Source organism: Gymnoscopelus braueri, assembly GCF_963280865.1.
Source record: "Gymnoscopelus braueri genome assembly, chromosome: 4".
NCBI lineage: Eukaryota > Metazoa > Chordata > Actinopteri > Myctophiformes > Myctophidae > Gymnoscopelus > Gymnoscopelus braueri.
Window position 1 is genome coordinate 25,023,292 of NC_137605.1, and position 23,985 is coordinate 25,047,276.

At 44.7% G+C, this 23,985-nt stretch overlaps 1 protein-coding gene across 1 annotated transcript; it reads left to right on the forward strand.

Annotated features, from left to right (window-relative positions):
* On the forward strand, nucleotides 1-23,985 carry stk40 (serine/threonine kinase 40). Its single transcript, XM_080425683.1, has 11 exons — nucleotides 1-242; nucleotides 5,288-5,414; nucleotides 5,846-5,931; nucleotides 7,159-7,302; nucleotides 8,926-9,150; nucleotides 9,595-9,647; nucleotides 13,823-13,938; nucleotides 17,797-17,941; nucleotides 18,393-18,512; nucleotides 18,770-18,854; nucleotides 19,071-23,985. The coding sequence occupies exons 2-11, from the start codon at nucleotides 5,297-5,299 to the stop codon at nucleotides 19,281-19,283; spliced, it is 1,305 nt and encodes a 434-aa protein (XP_080281809.1). The 5' UTR covers nucleotides 1-242; nucleotides 5,288-5,296; the 3' UTR covers nucleotides 19,284-23,985.

Here is a 23,985-nt window from a genome sequence, read left to right on the forward strand (position 1 = left end):
GCTGTGGAAAGATGCGAGCAGGAGGGAGACGGAGCAGCGGAGGCTTTCCCACAGACAGTCGCTTGGTTCGGTAGCAGCAGGAAAGCAAGCAGCGGCTAAAAAGACCACCATACCCCCTCCTCCTCCTCCTTGGCCCCTTTCATTTGGAGGAACAAAACGGCGTCGTTTATGTGAAAGAAATGTCCCGCTTGTAACGACACGACGTGAGACTTTAAACCCCGGCGGTGTTCGTTGGGCTCGAGGTAAGAAGAATCGAAAATAGCCGATCTACAAACTCACAAGGGGTCGTGGACGTAGGGCGTTGTGAGCTTGTATATCGGCTTTTTTTTTCGGGCCGTGCGCGACGTCGTCGTACGACGAAGCATAGAAACCAGGCTAGAGAGAGAAAGGAGGTTATGCTGTGCGATATAACTCCATAGTAGGAGGGTGTCGCTGTCCAAAGCATAACAGATCTACAGAACTATCTACTCCGACGCGACGTTGGCTTGTAGATCTGTTATTTTTTTGGGGCAAGCGGACGGAGAATTTTAAATGAAGCTTTAGCCAGCTGGAGCTCATTTGTTTAAATGGCCTCCCGGCTGTCGGCTGAAGTGAGAGAAACTTCGCTAGCTGTGTAACTTATTTGCCTTTATTATCGCATCTTGCCTACATGATACGCAATGGGGTGAATAATGTACTGTGGTGGCCGCTGCGATATTTATGCTGCGTTTGGTGGTAGTTTGCATTTCAAACGCCACCAAATCGTTGTTGTGTTGCTTGTTGCAGGCAGTGTTGCCAGGTTGTGTGAGAAATAAGCAACCGGGTCTAGGAAAAGAAGCCAAAAAGAAGTGTCTTGGGCCACATGAGCACTGTTAAACCTATATGCATCGGCTTTTTGAAAATAGCCGATCTACAAGCTCGTGATGTGAGCTGTTAAGTCTGCTATTTTCAAAAACTCTTGCAATAAAAATTGGAATATTCTTTTGAAACGTTCTAACACAAATGCTCCCCTGTGGCACACTTCATGAAAATATTTGAGAACCACCGGTTTTAAATATTGATTAAAAGAAAGCCTAAAATAAGCAAGTACACGCTACACTGTAGAAACCAGCCCAAAAAACGCAACTGCATTTTTTTTTACAAGCAACTTTACAGAAATGGACGACCAAGTCGCTTATAATAAGCCGACGTGGCAACACTGCTTGCGGTACGTGCCCCCTTTGTGTGGCTGGCCGCTCTGTTGGCCATGTCTTATTAAAACCAATCAATCCAGTAAGCTTTGTTGTACTTTTCATTGTTTTTCCATTTATCATAAGCTTGGTGTTATAGATCACTCGTGGAGCCACCTTAAGAAATATGTTAACTTTGGTTGCTGCATGATTTTTGTGTAAAATGCTGCATTAATTCAAGAGTAACTTCACAATGAATGACATTATTATTGGGGTGGCGTGAGGCGGGCAGATAGTTATTGTTGTGGGGACAACATAGTAGCCCCTGCTTCCCTGATAAGCACTGTTGCCATGTCGGCCTATTATAAGTGACTTTGGGCTTCTTTTTCAGTATAGTTGCTTGTAACAATTGTTGGTTGCGGTTTTTGGGCTGGTTTCTAGAGTGTAATTGCCTCAAAAAATGTTTTAAAACCAGTGGTTCTCAAATATTTTCATAAATGTTTTGTGCCACAGTGAGCATTTGTGTTACACTGTTTCACAAATCTTCCACATTTTATTGCAAGAGTTTTGGGGGGAAAAGCAGATTTAACAAGTGTGAGCTTGTAGATCGGCTATTTAGATGCATATAGGTTTAAACTTTAAAGTGCTCATGTGGCCTAGTTGCTTCTTTTGGGCTTGTTTTCCTACACCTGGTTGCTTATATCTCTCACAAAATATGGCAACACTGCTGATAAGCCTTACTTACTGTCTGCTTGAATGTGCACGAGTTGCATCATTGCCCTGCACAGTCTGTGGGTTTTATTTGGATTAACAGTACAGTACATGCTGTAGCCAGATGTCTGGACCCTGTGGTCATAAGATGTCTCCAAGCAATACCTATTTCTGTCTTGATTCTAAAGATTTACATCCAGTTGTTTGCATCATGACCTTGTGGTCTTGGCCGTAGAAATGGTCAAGGACGTTCTGACTGTAGCGATGTAGCCAGCGACTGCAGTTATAATTGCTGACTAGAAATGGCTTGATTGATAGGCATCTCAACATTTCAATCAGACAATAGGATTGAAGCCCATATGACCTTCTTCGAGTTGTAAGGGAAAGAATTTGCAGGAGAGGCAGCAAGCCCTTTGTCCTTACACCTTGCATTTGATCAATTTATTGCCTCTCCCTGGGCTTACGTTGATAAAGTGATTTAGTTTTTCCCCTAATTTTTTTCATATTAGATCACCATAGCTTCTTTAAGTTTTCTTTGTCCTGTCAGGCATTAAAATAAAGATGTAGGAGTTCCTTGCCGAGCGCGCTGAGTGGCATGCAGCCAGGGTATATCTGCTACAATAGATAGTCTTGTGGGTGGATCTGCAGCCACTGATGTGGTCGTTTTGTCCTCCTAATGCTATTTACAGAGCCCACATTTTCGTGGGCACTGACAGCATGTCTCTCCGCCTTTTGTGTGATATTGTGATTCAGAAACAAGTGTTTCTGTTCTCCTTTCTCTGGTACAATTGGAGGCAGATTTGTCTTGCTTGCTACTGTAGATCATCGGCTGTGGAGAGAGGCAGACTAGCGTCAGATAAGGCTGTCATCACACTGATGTCATTTAGGTCAATGTGCATTAGTTGGTTACTTTGACCTCTGCTTTTTAGAGCTGTCGGAGGTTTCTTTGAAGCAGGGCATCCACCGTTGAGTGGGTAAATGGTTAAATTGCTGTGACGTGTGGGGCACCTTCTACCCTTGAGTAACTTTACTGTTAAGGGTTCAATGTGCATGGATTGGTTTAGCAAGATTTGTAAACACTGACTAAGTGGATGATTTCCAAGCTATGGGGATATGGGTCAGGTTTACTGGAAAACGGTGGAATTAAGGTAGCTGTGATGAGTTGAACCCATGCATAACTACAGATGGCCCTTGGGCTGGGGGTGACATAGACTGCAAATCAATATCACGATTATTTCAAACTTTTGATGAACATGATTGGTCATAACATGATTGGCTATAAAAATCGGTTTCGATATATTTTTGGTTAATTGCCCAGCAATAGGGGCGCTCAAGTGGCGCAGTGGAAGTCCCTGCCCACCACCGCGGAGGTTGGTCGAAATTCGAATCCACCGTGGTGCCTCCGGCTTTTTCGGGCATCTATGCGAACAAAATTGTTCGGTGGAGGGAAGGCGGGCAGGGAGGGTGATATTGGTCATTGTACGTACTCCTACGGGCTGGGGGGCGTCACATGTCCCCCCGGTGGGGGCTCCTCACTGGCAGGTGAATCAGTAGGATACAACACCGCAGTGACAACACTGTAATGTGTGTGGGGAGGTCTCAATTGGCATAACGACAAAATTTGGGAGAAAAAGGGGTGAAAAACTAAATTGGCTACTCAAAAATATTAAGAAAGGGAAAAAATGCCCAGCAATAGATGACTGTGTCTGAAACTGGCTGGTAATGTGAAATACTTGCCTACTGCAGCAGTTAAACTTTCAATTTCAATTCATTCTTTGTCCACTTAATCTGTCAGCTTCATGGGTGCCATCCAGTTGTGGCCAGACAGACACATTGGATCATAATGATTTGTCTTATCATTGTCCCTTTGACTGCTTTAGAATAGACTGTTCTCTTACTATCTGTATTGTGACTCTGGGTCACTGTGGTTTGTGCAGATAAATGTTGTCACATGAAAACCTCAGCTCATCGCCCTCGGTGGGTGATGACTACTAGTGATGGCGACAGACAGGCGAGAGATGCGATGACACTGTCTGCTGTCTGGGATCACAGAAAACCTCATGGAAGTGAGAATTCATATCGGCCCACGCTGGCTTCCAAGTGCCAACTCTCCTGCATGCCTCCGCGTTGCCAAAACGCTAACCGGCAAGTGGTGCACATTCTGCACAACCACTATTTTGAAAACGCAGAGGTGTAGCATATAATGTATACGTGGTAATTTAACTGTTATTTATTTGTTCAGTTTTTCCTACTGATAAGGCACACAGAGCTGTGGGACCTATTTCACATCATCATTGGTGTCATCACGATGACATTTAAATAATTTTCAGAGAGGAATTCTAGTCCATGGGAGGGAAGCCCCGGGGCGACAGCTGGGTGAATCACTCCCTTCAGTTCTAGGCACCACTTCCTTATTACGGGAACCAGGGGGTGGTGGGTGGGATCATCATCATGAGAGCTCATTATAAGCAAACAAAGCATGGCCTACCTCAAGCTCCTGAAATCCTGGGCTGCAGGTCTACCATGGCAGTTTACTGTAGTTTGTGTCATGATGTGTCACAATTTGCCACTGGTTCCTCTGGTATGTGTTTCTACTTCCAATATCCTACTAGTATAAGGCTTAGCAATTAAAGGTTTCAGCCCTGCAGGGACATGCATGTCATTTCTGAGAGGGAGGCATGCATGCCTCACCAGCCAGGTCTAGATAAGCTGCCTGTACAGATTTTGAGATAAAACCATGCAGATTAAGAGTGGAAGGATTTTGCTGAATGCTTTGCCATTGCAACAGTAAAATGCCAAAGCCGGACCTCTGTTGCAATGTTACGAACCGCTGCAAAATCTGTCAATTGCCCAGCACTGCCACGCTCATGAAAGAATTCCGGGCAATTCATTGTGAAGCAAAATGTATTTACATAGTTGCATTTTCACATTTCAATTGCAGAACATGGGCCCATTCTCAATGCTCCATGTGGAGGCTGAACCTTTAGGGTGTTGCCCTTGACACTAGCAGCCATCATGCTGAATGGAGTCATAATGGCCTGCCATTCACACTGAGGTGTTGGTAAACGTGTGGGAGGGGTGTTTAAAACGGGCTGGGAGGAGCTGCCCTGAATTTTACCCCCTTTTTCTCTCATGTCCTTTTTGGTACTGTACCACATAACACAACCTTGCGCTCAGTGAGACAGGAGGACAACTCCTGATGTCATCGGTATGGTCATTCTTTTTAAAGGACTGCTATTTTTAAGCGCATGAAAGTTTTGTTTTATTATAGTTATTTTGTCAGATGCTCCGTTGAACTACTTTAGTCCTGGATGTGTAGCTCAGACGAATCTGCAGAGAGTTTGCAACGTTGCATCCTTGCAGTCACATGTCGGTCTTCAGTGCTTTAATTTGCCTATCTTTATCTGATGTATTTGTTCCCCCTGCAGAGCTCCAGTATGTCTAAGCGGCGCTTGTCAGAGAGGGGAGCCGGGGAGACTTCGGGCCGGGCCAGCAAGCTCCTGTGTCCAGGGATATCTGGCAGCAATGCCAAGAGAGCTGGGCCCTTCGTCCTCGGTAAGGGAGCTGCTGAGATTTATTTAAGCCCCAAAAGAGGGCCTGTGTGTGTGTGTATATACTGTGCAGGAAAGATGGGGGGGGGGGGGGTGTCTGCACATCTGAGACAAGAATGTGAAGAATTTTTCTGATCCCCTTGACATTGGCTAAAAAGCTCAGAATTCAGTCTGTTGCTTCCTACCTCTTCTCAAGAAGACCTGTCTCTTCCATATTCTCAAAACCTGTCAGATCTTCAGCATAACACACTTCCACAGCATTCGCACTGCTTAGTGCCAAAGAAAACAAGAGGCTGAGAGGTGTGAATGGGTGCATGCACATGCAGCCTAAAATTACTTGCAGAGACCACACACTTAAGACTGTAGCATACCTTTTGGTCAAGCAGCTGTCTCCCCTGCTAACCAACCCCCCACATCCCACCTTTTCACTTGCAGGGCCTCGCCTTGGCAACTCACCAGTGCCCAGCATAGTGCAGTGTCTGGCCCGGAAAGACGGTACAGATGACTTCTATCAGCTCAAGGTAAGAGTGTGTGTCTCTTTAGTACACTTTTTCTTTGTATTGATGTCAATGACTTACTGTACGCTCATGGTTCAAAAGCAGTTTGAACATTCCCATCCAAACAATGGCCCCGTATCTCCATAGTCATCTGAACTTTTGACCTTCTTAAGTACAAGGCTACTCTTCTTAAGTAGCCTTGTTGTCACTGTTCATTTTATGGTTCCCACTGTTTCAGCCTGTGTCAAACGACAGGCCACAGTCGGGCTATTTCTTTATTGGGGCAATCCACTAATGTCTTTACACAAGAGTCACATTAGGAGGAGGAAAAGAATGAAAAAGGTAGCACCCCACCTGGAATGTCAACTTTTGACCTCATGCCATGTCCATGAGGTGAGTCATTCTGAGACCCCACCCCCCAGTATTGCAGCGCCTCAGTGTCTACGGCATGGCTTGTTTACTACACATTGGGACATGTGCCAATGTGTCAAAGCTTTAGTCCCCTGCCTTTTGCCCCCAGCTGCACAGGCATGCTTTTGCCTTCAGAGTTTAAAAGTGCCCCCTTATTTGGCTGGTGTCAATTGTATTTGATTTTGTTTTGTTTTTCCAACTGCCCCCCTTCCAAAAGGTTTTGTCTCAATCAATCAACCTTGCATCTTCCAACATTCCAAATCCATTTTGTCATGAAATGCATCCCCAGGCCCCAGTTCGGTTACGGTGAATTATATGACTCTGGTAGGCAGTGTTTTTATGAAACCACAAATAAACAACATTATATGTCTGTTTAAAAAAACGTAGGTCAGTAGGACTTGAAGTTGCCACCATCACACTGTAAGTTTGCCATAACTGGCTTGGTACTTGTGAGCTTGCAGGCCAGTCTAATCATCATTAAAGCAATGAAGTCTCTGTCATGCAATTAATTTCTGAAACGGGTCGTTATGTTTTGCATGGTTTTGGTAGTTTAGTGATTATGGAGGGCAAAGGCGGGGCATCATCGAATTGTGAGCCGTCTGTGCCCTTTTTTATTTGCTTGAGCCCTTGCCCCAAAACATCTGCGCGTGGCTCTGCAGCTGCATAGTTCAACCCCCTGCTACATGCTAAGCTATGGTCATGTGCTTTCCAAGTTAAATTATTCAGCCCTTTAAGAATGGTCCTAATCTCAAGTGGCGCAGGCTTTTGCCCGTTTCTGATCCCCATCTGAGTCTGTGCCAGGTGACCTCTGACCTTTTGTGTGTCTTTGCCTTGTTTTAGATCTTGACACTGGAGGAGCGGGCGGACTCTGCCGGGGAGACCCAGGAGGAGAGGCAGGGAAAAATGCTGCTACACACAGAGTACTCCCTGCTGTCCCTGCTGCACAACCAGGATGGAGTGGTGCACCACCACGGCCTCTTCCAGGTACTAGTCTGTCAAACCATAAGGCAGGGTGGACTACTATCCCAAATCCACGCTGCAACCAATATGGTTCTCACTCATCAAAGTTGCAATGGAGAAGAGCTTAAGCTAAATACTAAGGAAATGGAATGCTGTAGCTTTTAAGCAAACAGCATGACATCAAATTGACATTTTGTCAGAAAGCTCACGATTCTCAAAAAAGGCTATACAAATGATACACACAGACACATACAAATTGACTCGATACTTTAAAGAGAAACATGAGCTTTGTTATATAGCGACAGAGAGAGAACATTGAGACTTTATACACTAGTCTGTATTAGTCGGCACCTCTGTGGGCGTGCGTTTTACAAAACACAATGGCATCACCACAGTTTCTGTTGGTTCTGTAAATTGTTTCAAAACAAGTAGGGACGTGCTCTTTTTACTGCCTCAGTAAGTCAGCATACTGTAGGTGAGCTCATCATCATTGGGACTAATTAGCTACTTTCGCTTTAATCAGCCTTGGTTCAGTGGATAGGAAGGAGAGCACAGCTAAAAGCCATAGACCTATTCATCTGCAGTCATTCTCTATTCACAGCACCATCCATTCACAGTGACTCACTCTCTCACCTCCTTCCTCTCTTCCCGTACGTCTCCTGCGTTAACTTTGTTATTGTGCCATCTGCTTGGTCTCTCTCTTCTGTATTACAGAAGCTCCTGTCCCACTATAGTAGTGTTCTCAGAATAGCAGCATTGAGCTGTGGCAATCTCTGATTCATTCAAGGCCCGCAATATTGATTGAATTATTATAGAGCATCCCCACTGCACTAGAAGCAGTTGGTAATGAAAGCGCTCAGAGGCTGTAGCTCTCCCTTTGACAACCTGATACAGAAATCAATGGAGGAGCCTTGGTTCTGCTAAGACCTTAGGCATAAGCCTGTGCAGAAGAATGACCTTTTGTTATTCATCCTCAGTTACCGCATCCCCCAGTAAGGAGGGGCGGACGTGTTCCATTCACATTTAGAGCGTGCTACTGTTGGCTGTAGGCATTGCTATTGATTGCATCCCGGGTCAGCGTCCTTCCCATGTTGAGTGGATCACTTTGATTGTGTCGCACGCTACAGGAATCCACATGATTCATGCACAAGCTGATTGTGATGTATATTGATCTAAGGTAGTTGGTGGGGGGGTGGTATTGGTGCATTATCAGACCACCAGCTCCATGGCTTTTCAACAAACTTAATATAAAAAGTCTGCTTCCACCCAAGGATTCTAACTAGAACTCGGAGCAAGGCTGAAAACATTACACCAATTCTCAGTCATAGAATTGATTTTTAAATATTGGTGATCAGAGTCATAATTCTGGTGATGATCTTTAAATCAGTCAATGTTTTAGGCCCAAAATAGAACCCAGAGGAACTCTCTGTTCCCATAGTTATACCAAAATAAGGTGAGGCAGTGTTTAGTTATTATGCCACACATATGTAGTTTGGGGGGGAGAAATAAAAATTATTTGTTATCCTTTAAATGCTTTTTTTGTCTTTAAAACACCTCTTTTTATGCTTTAAAGCACTTGCATAAAATGTGCTGTCGAAATAAAACCTTGCATTGTCTTCACATTTGTCGTATTATTTGCTTTCCCAGGACAAAGCGTACGAGATTGTGGAGGACATGGAGGCCAACAAGGTGCGCAGGATGAAGAAGCGAATCTGCCTGGTGCTGGACTGCCTGTGTGCCCACGACTTCAGCGACAAGACAGCGGACCTCATCAACCTGCAGCACTATGTCATCAAGGAGAAGCGACTGAGCGAACGCGAGGCCATCGTCATCTTCTACGACGTGGTGCGAGTTGTGGAGGCCCTGCACAAGGTGAGGTCCAGCTGACCTATAATGTATGCATTTGTACATGAATACAGTATGTACGGTACTGCAACGCTTATGTCGATTTATTTATCCGTATGCAACTCAGAAATGTGTTTCTTTTCAGCTGAAAATGTCTTATTTTATTTTTTTGCGAAAGCATACATCAGGTATACTGATACTAAAATTGCACAGATTTTTTTTTATTTAGTAATTTCATTGGTGAAGGCAACTGAATGATAAAAGGAAGCATGCTATAACTTTTTGTGCCTTTCTCAGCACGGAAGGCAAACTGCATTGTTGTTGTTTCGGGTCATACATCCCTTCGATGACTCATTTCCCATGTTCGTGTGCCACTCCCAGAAATGAGATGAAAGATTGTTTTGATTGCAGTGATTCACTTAGAGCAGTTTGACCAATCTTTCCTCTACTTTTCTCTCTCTCTCTCTGCAGAAAAATATTGTGCACAGAGACCTTAAGCTTGGAAACATGGTGCTGAACAAACGGTAAGATGAACCGCGATCATTCTGCCAGCCAGGCCATCTCATTGGGGCCTGTCTTCATTAGACCTAGTTGTGAAGTTAGCCTGCCAGTAAGTCGCTCACTTTAGACTCAGTCATGCATGAGAGGCCTCACAGCCAGGCCCAGCGACCTGTATCCAGTGTGCATTTGACCTTATACCCAAGCAGGGGTGAAGTTCTCAGTCCCGGAGCCTGGGACCAGCCATGCTAACTTAAAGTCACTTTTACTGAAACTACTCTGACGCTCCTGTCTGGTTCTCCCCCATGCCTGTGTGTTGAGTAAGACTTGGTGATTCATTTCCCGCAGTCACATTCCCTGGGAGCGAGGAGGAGGAGGAGAGGGGGCTAGAACCTAGTGTAAAACAGGGGGCGAAGAACGCATCTCTGCTTTGTTCTCTGCGAGAAACTTGCTGGTGGTGATGGGGGTCAGTGTGTGTGTGTGTGTGTGTGTGCGAGCGCGTACGCACACACACGTACAGGGGAATGGCACTGCACACATATAAACCCTGGTGTGTGTGTGCGTGAGTGCACCTCAGGTCACAGAGTGCCGCAAATCGGATAGGCTCTGCGGAATGCAAGCTCCTCCATCCATAAAGCCCTCTCCAAACCCCATGTGTGCCGAGTGTGTGAGTGAATTGGGGGGGGGGGGGGGGTTTGGCTTTCAGCCACTCTCCTTTTTTCCTCCCCCTCGAAAACTGCTAATTCTGCTGTAAATTCATCCAAAGCTTGTTGAATTTCAATCATATTCTTTGCTGTAGTGACTGACTAGTGAGAGACATCATGTTAGCAGGCCATGTTGAAGAGTGCGAACAGCTATTGCCGTTTTCCTCCTTTTGTGACGCGTGTTTGCGCAGCAGAGAGTGCACGCTCAGAGAGTGCACGCTCAGAGAGTGCACGCTCAGAGACACTGGAGAAATACCCCATAAAGCCAGCCTTTTTCATACGGGGGGCCACATGACTAACAAACACACGCTCTCGAGCCTACGCATGCTTATCTATATATACATACAGATACACACACCTTCACAGCTAAGCATGCATACATCCGACCGACAGCATGATGGTGCATAATCACGGGTCTGTTCTATTTGCGACAGAGGCCACTCATTCTCTTGTGGAACATCACCGGTTTTATATGCATGAGTGCATGCATTGAAATGTAATGCTCCCAGGTATGCCGTCACTCTTAATACTTTCACACACACACAAACTCATACATTCACCGGCTCTCTCTACACACTCGCTCACACAAGCCCATGCACTCACCGTGAGAGAGAGACACACACACACACACACACAGTGTCAGTGCTGTAGCTCCGGTGCCCTCACCAGCAGTGGTGGTGATGAAACAGGAGAGTGTTTTGGCCAGAGAGAGGGAGGGGTGGCGGAGAGCATGGAGCAGACGAGCGGAACACTCCGTCCCAGCTGGAGACAAAGGAGAGGCCTGCCAAAGGCCCCATAGCTCAGGGCTGACTCACACACCGCCATGCACGTCACACACACACACACACACACACACACACACAGAGTCCTCTCTCTGTTTACCCTCTCCTTTCTCTCTGCTTCTTTTCATTTGCAACCATCCCACTCTCTTTGCTTTTACTCTCCTGCTTTCTTTGTCTTCCTGGCATGTCCTTTGGTTCCTCATACTTTATTCCATTCGATCTTTCTTTTTTGCCATGAACTTGCATTCGCTAGTGCATTTCCTGTCCCCCAACACCTAGACATGCAAAATGGGAGTACAGTATGGGAATAACAAGAGTAAGCCCCCCCCACCCCCTCTCCTTTAGCCTCGTCTGTCTCCCGCTGTCCTAACGTCACTCTGGGAAATGCAGCATCAATTTTCTCATTAGTTGTTAGGCTACCACACATACAAATCGTGTGATTAAGTGTTAATTTCAGTCTTGAGAGTGCAAAAATGGACCCATAAGGATTTTGTTGTGCAGGATGCTGTAGATCACTCATCACGGCTGTTGACTGTGTGTGTGTGTGTGTGTGTGTGTGTGTGTGTGTGTGTGTGCGTGCGTATGCATGTAAAGCTGTATCGATTTGCCTTGACATCTTAATGCTGACGGGCAGTTGGATGTGCATACATGATGCACCAACACACAGTATGCAAACAACAGCCATACTGCACACCCAGGTGCTAATGGGACTTTGTCTACTGTATAGATTGCTTTCAGTTAATTGACATCAGCGGGGGTCTGGTGACCCATCGTTTTGCCATTGTGTTGAAGATGAGCTCACACATTTGACATTTGTATGCGGCTGCCCTTGCTTGCTGCTCAACCCCCCACCCCCCACTTTGTCCTGTTGACTCGCTGGTTTGTTTGTCATGATTTTGTTTGCCGCTGCAGTAAAATGAGTTGGTGACAAACCTTGCTCCATTTTGACCAAAGTGCCAGCTACACCATTGTTCAATTATTACAGTGAAAAGTCTCATTATTTTGTTGTAGTCCTAAAATTGATTGTAAAATGGAGACAAAGAAGGCAAAATGGCCCCGGCCCATCACGTAATGTAATTCCCCGCCTCCCTCTCTCAGGATCAAATTTAACTTCTGCCCAAGAGAGACCCTCAGACGTTTAGCTCTTAAAGAGAGGTATTTTCGGGATGTGCAATTTGCAAGTCCCTGTGCTGAGGATGCCCTGTATTCAACCTTGTTCCATCTCATCAGCAGGGACAGGGTTTATTTACAGCAGGAGGTTGTGGGGAGAGTTGGGGAAGAAGGAGGGGTTGGAGTTGTGTGGGGGTGCCTGTTCGGGTTTCTGGTTTCCCGGGGGTCACATGACCAGGAAGCGGAGATGGTGTGGTCTCCCATGTCCCTGGGGACCCTCGCCTCAGCAAGGCGAACATGCAATCTCATTCACCCAATCTCCGGTGCAAGAATAGAAGCCTGGGTTGTGATGCGGGCAGACAAAAGATGGAGCCGCTCCTCGACAAAGGAGGCTTTTAATGTCGAAGGCCCTTAAGAGCACCATATTTCTTGTTTCTCCAGCCTGTCCATGTGCAGATCATGAGGCCACCATGGCGCTTCAGAGGACAGTTGATGTTTTCTGAATACCCACCCAGAACATATAATTGGATTAAAATTATTATTTAAACAGATCTTTGAGTGGAACAATGGGAGATCAGAGCATCTACATGTGTGGGTGTTAAAAGGAATTGGCTCCAGACATTAGAATGAGGATGAGGATGCGTGGATAAAGCAGGGTGTGAAAGTGAGAGGGAATAGGGGAAGCTGTTGACCTCAGGTTCTTTAGAAAGCGGATGTGAGTGAGGAGCGTGATCCTGAGTGGACCTAGGCTGTAGACTGCAGCTGTGTGTGTGTGTGTGTGTGTGTGTGTGCGTGCATATTTATGCATGCATGCTGCTCACTGTTGGGGGTGTGTGCGCGTGTGCATTTTTAAGTGAGACCAATTGAGTGGGTGCACTTAAAGGTGTGCATGTATGTGCATATTCTAGCAGCCATCCCCACCACATATACAGGTTTACATACCCTATTCGTCAGCCCAGTGCCACGCAGTCTTAGTCACCCAGACAATTATCCCAAGCCACAAGCTGACTCACATGTTTGTCAAAGCATGGCTTTTTATTTTCTCTTTCTCTCTCTAAAGAACAAGGAGAGGCAGAATAGTCCCCCTGGTTTAAAACCCTATATGATTTCACTCTGCCACACACAAACTGTTTATCTTTGATGAGTCAGGCAAAGAAATGGGATCAGCCCACAGTGTTTCCACAGAAACCAAATTAGCCGGACTTCCACGGTAACCTCAAAGCGCCAGTGTGTCTGGGGCACACACCGTCGGGAGATATCACAGGCATGATGATGGGAGTGGGATGGCTCTCTTTGGATGTGGTTACGATGAGCAGCATAAGTCTCTTTCAGATACTATTGCATCTGCTGCCTCTGCAAGTCGTAAGGCCCTGAGATATATTAGACACTAGAATCAAGTAGGCCTGCCACCCTCATCCAATTGTGTCAGTTCACTACTTGGCAGTGTGGCCTGCCTGTCACATTCTAAGCTTTGCTGCGATGGGATGGAAGCATTCAAGCTATTATTAGGGTGCTGGCTGTGCATTCCTGTGTGTAGTGTATAAGTAAGTGCAGGGACCGTGCGATCAGCGAACTCACCCATTTGTTTTCTGTTTTTTAATTTAGGACTCACCGGATAACCATCACCAACTTCTGCCTGGGAAAGCACCTGGTGAGTGAGGATGACCTGCTAAAGGACCAGAGAGGAAGTCCGGCCTACATTAGCCCTGATGTACTTAGTGGTGAGAGAACAACACAATGTGCCTCACACACTTCACTTTCACTTTGAAAACAAAGACCACAAATATGGGATTATATTAGAATTGTTGACACAGGGAACACAAACGTGATAGCATTCGAGGGGCTCTTGCGAGGTAATGGATAAGTACAGCAAGCTAGTCGGTACCTGTCATGTAACAGTATTGATCAGTAAAAGCCCCACTCTGATATTTATAGACCTGCCTGCCTTGAGGCAAACAAATTGGCTGAGGCGACTTGTTTCCATACCAAACAGATGGGCTATTCAGCCAACATCACATGTTAATCTTTGCGGGTGATAAGAATGCTAGATATGTTAAGCATTTTTCAGCGTTGGCAGTCACTCATTGCGTCTTCAATGTTAATCCTGTCCTGAAATACTCCTGTTTCCACATAATGCATGGCCTTGAAAGTCAGTTGGCCCCTGTTCAGAAGGCTGTACCTGCTTAATGCGAGTCCAGCTGAGAAACTGCGAGTCATTCAAGTGCATTGCATAACGTTCGGCTGTCGGTCTCATGTTTGATTGTCCGGCTATTAGGCAACAAGAATCAGGATGTGTTGCAATCTTGGAAGATTGGTATAATTATAGAAATAGCTGCATTCTTTTTTTCCATTTCCTGGTTTAATAATCATGATGCTGAGCTTAGTATTTCCTTGTGTGTTTAAAAATTATGATGCTGAGCATTGTCATACTTTACACTTATGGATTTGCATTCTGTGTGTAAGACATACAGTAGTTCCTTTTGAGTTTTTGAGTGAGGAAATCAATCTTATCGTTTGGTATTCCAGCATCGATTGTTGCTAGATGAGTTGAAACTGCTCTCTATGCCGTTAGAGAGGATGTTTAAACCCCCACGGTCCATTCACTACAGCCTAAATTACTAGAATCCTCACTCTGGACACAATAGGCAGGTGTAATAAAAAATAAGTGATGCCAACACACACAAAAAAAACCTTGCTTGCCTTCAACCAACCACCTCATAAAGGGAAAACAAAGTGTGTACATAGAAACCCCAGAGTGTGTTGCTATATCAGCGTAACGTGACGGACGCACAATGAAAACGGAGCTTTGGTGAGTCACGCGTCGGATGAGTCACTGGAGGGAAACTACTCCCATTTACCTCCCCTCCCATTCCCAGCCTGTTCCTGTATATGTGTGAGCGTGTTTGCATGTGTCACAAGCCTTACCATAATTGCCTGCTGCCGCTGTTGCTGCCGCCGGACTGGCTGTGACAACACTGCATGTGGTGCTGCTCCGCCCCCTCCGGGCCCAGCTCCGGCTTGCTCATCGGTGCTCCACGGCTGCCTCTAATGGCCCTGCCTTGACCCGTTCAATCCGGGAACGCATCTCTGTCATTTAAGATTTCTTTGGCTATTCAAAAATAGCAGATATAGAAGCTCATCGCGCGGGGGCTTGTAGATCTGCTATTTCTGCTAAATCGTGATTTGTATAATTTTTTTCCCAAATATTTGAATACATATTTTCAAAGCAAACATTTGTAACTCAAATCTTTGCTTCTGGGGATTCTACAAATGTCTTCTAAATCCTAACAGTTTTTTGAAAAAAAACTGATGTTACTATAATCAGTGGTTATCAAACTGTTTCATGTCCAGGGCCCCCAAAACGGTATGTATTTGGCCGCGGACCCCCATCTCAAAATATGTTGTTCCAGGGACCCCCCCAGAAGCAAAGATTTTAGTTAAAAATGTTCGCTTTAAAAAAAAATCTATAAAAATGTGCTTTTTTTTTCATGTTTTTAAAAAAAATAGCAGATCTACAAGCTCGTAGATTGTAGATCTGCCATTTTTGAATAGCCAAAGAAATAAAAAAATTACACCGATTCTTTCCCGGTCTTAAAGGGTTAAATGATCGTAGCCACACACTATTCCGTATGGCAGTGAGGTCCCTGATATGTTTGGGGAATGTGATGGACTTCAAGTAGAAATGACAGTATGTTCTGAGTTCTGTCTGTGTCGCAGACGGCAGTCTATTATAGGAGCCAATGATGGAATGGACACTGTCATTAAAATAACATTACTACGCGTGCACATGTTAAATACATAAACAACATTTTTTTTCATTGATTTATTTCGAACCCCACACCCCAAGTATCCATTTGATGCAGGGGTTGACACTAAGGTCTCAGAGGCACTTGCCCGTCGGGCAAGTGCAGGTCATGTTCTACTTGCCCACAGGTCTTGCCCACTTGCCCGAAAAGTAAATCGTCCTTTATAAAATGATGGTAAAATTATAATTACCGTTCAATTTAACAAATGTTTTACTTTCTACTTGTGAATTATGGGGCTGCACGATAAAAAATGTCATACCTCAATATTTATGCCAAGTATCTAAATAGCTATGAATATGACTATGGGTTAACACTTGTTATTTTATATTTTTAAGTGTAGCAACAGTGAAAACAGCACATTATAGGCCAACAGTGCTCTTATTTTACATTCCACAGACCATTTTGAAGTCCATACAAATAAACATAAATAATGTTTTGATGGATAAATGCAAATGATGAAATCATATATTGTCGTTGTCGGGCAGAAACCTTGTATTTCCATATTTCAATGGTTTTGTAATATGGAAAAATATGTTTGTTCATAAATGCCCTACTTCATCATTCAAGAGTGTCGCACTATAAGAGTAAAATAGCAGATCTACAAGCTCCCAACGTGTCGAGATACAATGCATTGTGAACTTGTAGATCAGCTATTTTCACTATTTTAATTTTTGTTCTTTTTTTTTAAGGATATACAAGGTTTCCACCTGACAGCAACGTTATATAGCCTATATATGGTTCTGTATCAGTATATCAGTCAGTTTTAGCAGATTTCATTCCAATTGGCTGCCTATGAATTTCACAGGCCTGGGTAGACAACCTGGCCTGGCGGGGATCTGTGCATCAAGCACAGCAGCTGCACACAATTAACTTAATGAGGGAGCTTGCGACTAGTTTTGCACACCAAAAACTGCTCAAACAATGTCAAACTGTCATGATTCTAGCTGTTGAAACCTTCCTCTTTGGATTATCGTTTAAAAAAGGAACAGAACATGGCTGTTTTTAAAGCATTATATTTATTTCTTGTCCGTCAGAGCGGTGAGGGCACAGCTTCTTTCTTATTTGAATGATAGTATAAACTTTGAAGTTCGTTCCAGTAATTAATTTCTATTGCTGGCTGGATCTCTCATAAGTTTGGGATTTGACTGTATTTCGTCACATTTATTATCTATATGCGGCAGTTGATAAAACGTCGGGTTGTTAAGCCTACCGTTTGATATGCACAGATGCGCTGGCATTGACAATCCATGAGATGGCTGCTAAGCAGTTCACTTGTGTTATACCTCTACTGGTTAGTTCTAGTAGAATGGCAGTTCCAACGTTCTAAAAGACAAGTGTAGGGGAAATGAATGATGATAAAAAAAAAACATCGGGCCACATCGGTGAAATAATGGCCGATGTTGCGGTTTGGCTCTACTCATAAGAGCCACTGCACGTAAAGTGTGTGTGTGTGTTACACAAAGTGTGTGTGCGTGGGAGGGAAGGACAGAGAGGGAAGACAAGAGGGCGGGGGGCAGAGTGCTCTGGCCACGTTCATGTGTTTAGACAGATATCTCATGTTGTGTTTATAGTGAACAAAAGATGGTTGCGTCCCCACTGCCACTCAAGCGCGCACTTGCCCTGTAGGGCAGGCTGAAAGCTAACTCCACCTGCCCGCAAGTTTTATTTACCTGCCCCGGGCAGTCGGGCAGGCGTTAGTGTCAATCCCTGTGATGTATTGTATGTTGATCTGAAACACACTGAACTCCTGTCCTCCTGTCCTCCTTTTTCCAGGCCGGCCGTACCGTGGCAAACCCAGTGACATGTGGGCTCTTGGCGTGGTGCTGTTCACCATGCTCTATGGCCAGTTTCCCTTCTACGACAGCATACCTCAAGAGCTATTCCGCAAGATCAAGGCTGCCGAGTACTCCATCCCAGAGTGAGTGTTCAATCATCCTGGTGCTTTGTATCCATAAGCCTTTAGTCGGCAAAGTGCCTTATTACACAGCACTAGCATGCATGTATTTGTTTTTATAGCATGGATAGGCCAGTGGTTCTTAAACTTTTTCATGTCAAGGACACCCAAACTGATATGTATTTGGCAGAGGGCTCCCATCTGAAAAGGTTTTCCAGGAACCCCCAGAAGAGAAGATTTATGTAAAAAAAAAAGAGAATCAAAATTATTCATTAACATTTTCGATATTTTTCAAAAACTTTCAAAAATAGCAGATGTACAAGCTCGCAGCGCGGCACCTTAATACTACCTACGCCACTCCCACTCCTCCTCTTTGCTGACTCTTGATTTTAGTCGCATCCTTCAGATAATGCTGACAGCTGTGGATGTGTAACCTTTTCCTGCCTGCGCCCCATTTCCTCTCTTCTCCTGTCAGGGATGGCCGTGTGTCAGACAGCACCGTGTGCCTGATCCGTAAGCTGCTCGTATTGGACCCCCAGCAGAGGTTGACGGCAGGAGAGGTGCTGGAGTCCCTGAGTGGCATCATTGCCTCATGGTGAGTGTTCCCCCTGCTGGACACTACAACAACTACATGGAATTTATCACCCTTCTGTTCTAATTTGAATTGTGCCATTAAGCACAAGTTATTTAGACATTGAATGAGCAGCTTCAGCTTAGGAATATACACTCATACGTTTTGACTTGATATGTTTGCATACAAAGTTGCAGTATAGAGACTCCATGTAATTCCTCAAAGTTGTGACCCGTTCCAATCAACAAGCCTCTCTCTGTTTGTCTTTATCTGTCTCACAGGCAGTCTGTGTCATCGCTAAGTGGTCCTCTCCAGGTAGTGCCGGACATTGACGACCAGGTCAACCACCCTGAGCTTTTGCAGGAGGTAAGAGCCTAAAACCATTATGTTTCCTCCCCACTGCCCTGACTGGGGACCAGTATGTTGGTTTTAGTAATGGGCATTGGGTTTTTATATTTCTGATGCATTATTAATTCACATTAGACCAATTGCTGTGGGCAGCTCGGGCATGTTTAGACCAATTGCTGTGGGCATGTTTAGCAAAATTCTAAGACCCCCCCCCCCCCTACTCTCCACCACAAGGCTAAGATGACAGAGGAGTCCTCGCAGTACGAGTTTGAGAACTACATGCGCCAGCAGCTGCTGCTGGCAGAGGAAAAGAACACTATCCACGAGGCCAAGAGTGGCAAACGGCAGTTCGGCAGCATCCCCCCCGTGCGCCGCCTGGGTCACGATGCTCAACCCGTCAGCCCCCTGGACGCTGCCATCCTGGCCCAGCGCTTTCTACGGAAGTAGCGTCCCTCACACCCCTCTCGAGTCCCAGGCTCTGGCCTCTAGGCCCTGCCCCCCTCCCCGGGGCTTAGGCGCACAGAGTCCAGTGCGTGCAGGGGGGAAAGCTATGCCCCAATACAGAACGCACCTACAGGGGTCCTGGCTCAACCCTGGGTAAAGGGGGCCCCTTTAGGTGGGCTTTGGGCTAAGCTAGGGGAACCAGACACGGAGGAGAGGCCACCAAAACAGAACCTGCATCTTCACCCCCTACGTCTGGGATCCCCCTCCTGTAGAGTGAAGTCGGGAAGGCCTGGTGGAGGATCTGAACCAAAGCCGCCCCCTGACCCCTCACCCCCCCCCCTCCACACCACCCCTGATCCTACCACAGTCGCTACAACAGCACCCTACCTGGAGTGCTGAAGAAACTACTAAGCCCTGTGTTCCATCTCCCATATACTGAGATCGCCCCTTCTGTAACACTTTGTACCCATCTTACTCTGGAAACCCTGAGCAATACAGGACCAGAATCATGTAGCAACCCCATCTCTCCCCAACGGTATTGCCTCAACTCGGATCAGCCTAATCACGGACATCACTCCGCCATACCTCCATGTTCCCCACTCTGTCTCTCTCTCTCTCTCTCTCTCTCTCTGTCTCGCTCTCTCTTTCTCACTCTCTCTTTTTCTGTCTTTCTCCCTCTCCATTTTCCTGTAACCAAAACAACCCGGACTGGTCCTGTTTGTAACAACAACTTCAAATCAATCAATCTACCTCTCTCTAGCCTGGGTTATACTTAGTTGCATGCGGGTGTTGCACACCAGAAATAAGCGATGTGCAAGCCGCGACACGTTGTGAGCCTGTAGACAGTTTCTTTTTGGAGCATGACACTGGGGTGCAACAAAGTATAACTCTGGCTTAAGTCTCTCTTCTCTGTTTGTAAACCATGTTCACTGTTCTTGAGAAAAGAAAAAAAACAAAACAAGGGATTGTAAAAGGGGAGTCTAAATGCTACCATCGACGACATAGCATTACCGTGTTCTGGCGGAGCAGTTAAAAAAACAACCTTGAAATATTTTCTAGTGGGTTACGCTCACAATCTGAATAAGCTTTTTTTGTTTCTTATTAACCACATAAGTAGCATTACCCTTTTCTATTCACATCGAAGACGCAAAATATCAAAACTGTGCACATGATGCACCCTTTGATTATATGCAGAATGCATCGTCTCTTTGCTTTTCGCTCATCCCTGTGGAAATCTATTTTTAGCATCTAGGCAGCTAGTGTCGGGTACCTGGAAGTCACAACGCCAAGAACTGAATGAGAAAACACTGTTTTATCCTCCCCTACCAAGGCATGTTTGGTGGTAACACTTCCTCAGTGCCATTACAGTGAAGATCAGGCACTGATTTTTTTGATTTTTTTTTGTATTGCCAAAAACCATGTCTTAAAAATGATTGTTAGCCAAGGAACTGATACCTCCAGCCTCATTCAGAATCAAATGGCTTCCAGGTATTTCTAATTCCCTGTTCTATCCTTCATCAAGACTGCGCATGAGGGGACAAGTGTTTTTCGCGTGTGAATGTGAACCTAACACTTTGATTCGCCTTCAGTATCTGCGTGTGTTGCATGTGTGATTTGTGGCCCAGATTATGTCTCATACAAATAAAGGGGTCTGTCTGACTCTGAACTGCTGCAGAGTTGTGTTAAGCCTAATTTATACCCCCGCAGTACGACTGTGTCGCTTGCCTACAAGAGCAGATTTTTTTTAAATCTTGCATAGCGACTTCCGACTATTCCCCTCCAAAGGAGTATTCTTCTGTGGAAGTGTATTCTATTATTCTCTCTTCCTGGGATATGATCTTGCTAGTAGTCATGTTGTTGTAGTTTTCTCATGACGCATAAACTCCATTCTTGTCTAGAGGAGCTGCCAGGTCACGCTTCAGGTGCTTTATCTCCTCAGTGTATTCCTTGATAAAAGCCTGATATTTAGTTAGATGTGCACCTGTGCTAAGCATGGACAATAACCGATTTACAAGCTCACAACACGTCGCTTGGTGAGGCATTGTGAGCTTGTAGATAAAGTAAGAATAAATCTGGCTTTATAGCAATATAACAAGTTGGTCCTATTATGTGGCTGTTGGGAGAGATCCCTTCCTGGCGGAGTAGTGAAAGCTGAAAATTGTTTCTTTTCGGCAAGTGACACTGCGGTGCGATATGATTCATACGAGTATGAATTAGGTTTTAAGCTCTGACGTTCACAGACGCCCCCCTTAAGCTCTCCCATTCTTTCTTTTTTTTAACTGGCCTGCCTCAGTGGCAGACACTGTGAAAACCAGAACAGGCTTTGCTAAGACAAGGGGCTTGGTTGAATGGCTCAGCTATCATCCCCCATCACAAATGCTTAAGTGTATATTGGGTAAATATCAAGTTTGAACACATTGCCGTTCTCAAGCCCCCTCTTTTAGCTTGACTTGTAAATGCTTGTATTATCTTGCCATAAAGGCTACCTGAGAAGACTAGCAGGTGGGCGGTAATCGATACTGTAACGTCTCATGAGAAATTACAGGTTTAAAGTGTAGTTGTCAGGTCCTTTTGGACGTGGGATATACTCACATCTTCACCAAAGGAATTCTCCCAAACACTGCTACTAACCTGTGACTATGTTGGGCATCTCTATATTGCAGCTTGCCCTTGTTTGTCTGCATTAGGCTATTTAGACTTCTTCCTATTTATATCCAAATTTGATTGCATGAGTAGAGGCGCTGTCTTCTTACTACTTCCTCTTTTGCTTCTTGGTAATTTCATGTAAGTTGATTTGTTATTTATTCACTTGTGTAGACTGTTTAGTTTTTCTCTTCCCAGACATTGGGACAGGTATTCCAGACACGGACCAAGCCTACCCAAGGGCAAAGAAATGCTAATCTCCTAATGGAGATGTACCATGAATGGCTTGATGTATTTTGTTGTGCGGTGTCGTGCACCGAAAATACAAGCTCACAACGCATCGGTGTGTGTGTGTGAGCTTAGATGGGCTATTTTCGGTGAGCGAGACCGGCACGCAACCAAGTATAAATCGCCCTTGAGGATGACCTCTTTGTCCTGGACTACTCTTGATTCGTGCCTGTGAACCCAGTCCAAAACATCTCCTCTTCTCTCACAGCTTTAAGCAAAGAAAGTGTTTGCGACGTTATTCAAACCTTTCAACCTTAGCCATTATTTTTTTCTTCCCTTGTCCCAGCTACCTTCATGGAAGAACAGCGTCTGTATGGTTTTCTTGTGTTTTTTTTTTCTTAATCGTCATTTTGCCACAGATTCTGTGGTCAATTTAAGCTACACTAATGAGACTGACTCTGCATAGTTCTATTTTTTACAGAAAAAAATAATACTCGCACATTATCTTCATTTTGATGGGAGTGATTTTTAGTGGTTTGTACTGCTGTCACCCCCCACCCACTTGACCCATACAAGGCTGCACGCTCTGGCCAGTATGTAAATATGGATCATCGCAACTGCGCCAGTCCCACTGTACGTAGTGCCCTCTATTGAAACAACACCAATTATTTTTTCAACACATCGATTGGCATGCGTTAGAGCAGTGGTTCTCAAACTCCTTCATTTCAAGGACCCCCCCTAACTCTTGATTGTGTGCAAATGATGCAAAATGGTCCATTTGGTTCCATTTGTACACACTCAGAGTTACAGACCTGCAATGGTCCATTTGGACCCCCTCAAGGACCCCTGAGGGCCCCTGAACCCCATTTTGACCACCACTGCGTTAGAGCATAGCCGAAGGCCACCAAGCCACCACATTCAGGATATCGTAGAAAATGTCAGCTTTCTCCCACCTCAATGTGAATTCCCTTGGGTATAAAGCAGTATTGTAGTAACCTAGATTGTTCATCAGAAATGGGTGTTTTTTTTTTGTTTTAGTTTTTATGAACACACTCATCTTTGTTGAACGCTGACATAAAGTGATCATCTGTAGCGAATGTCTATCAATGCCATATTCCATGAGGCCCCATAATATTACCCAACTATTGAATGGTGATCTAGAGGTTCAATAGACAGTTGATGTTGATGTATTATCTGTCCCTCATTCGAAAAAAAAGAAAGTTTTCACATTCTAGCTGGTGGATTATTTTTTACCACAGTCAATATTTCTTTTCATTTTATTTTGACGGAGTTGTATTGATAGACTGCAATGTTCTGTGGACTGAAAAGCATGGACATAGTGTGTGGTGAAACTCTTTGTATAAGACGTGATTCATTGCATGATATTTGAAATGAACTTGTGAGCTGTACGACAACAACCGTGTAAAGATTATGTTTTTTTTTTTTTTGGGGGGGTTCTACCCTAAAATCTTGAAACTAAATATTATCGTTCTTAAGAAGACTGATCCAATATTTAGTTTCTAATACATCCAAATTGTCTTTTGGGATTGTTCACCCAAATTTCCAATGGGGAGTCTTCACTATGTAAACAATGTATTGGACTTGCTGACTATTTCAACTGGAAACTAGATAATATAGGATATGATGTGGTGGTAGATCATTGAAACCCAATGGGATAATGTGTTGTAAGCTGCTTGGTTGAACAATGGGCATCTAAATACAAAAAAAAGAAACTGGGTAATTGTACAGATGATAAACACGTTTGTATAAAAGACATATTTTTGTACTTCATCAGAAATCTACATGCATGTCAGCAATAAACTTTGATATGGAA

Coding starts and splice junctions, on each gene's coding strand:
- stk40 (XM_080425683.1), top strand. CDS start 5,297: ATGTCTAAGCGGCGCTTGTCAGAGAGGGGAGCCGGGGAGACTTCGGGC. Junction 7,303..8,925: donor ACCACCACGGCCTCTTCCAG/GTACTAGTCTGT, acceptor TTGCTTTCCCAG/GACAAAGCGTACGAGATTGT. Junction 18,855..19,070: donor ACCCTGAGCTTTTGCAGGAG/GTAAGAGCCTAA, acceptor CTCCACCACAAG/GCTAAGATGACAGAGGAGTC.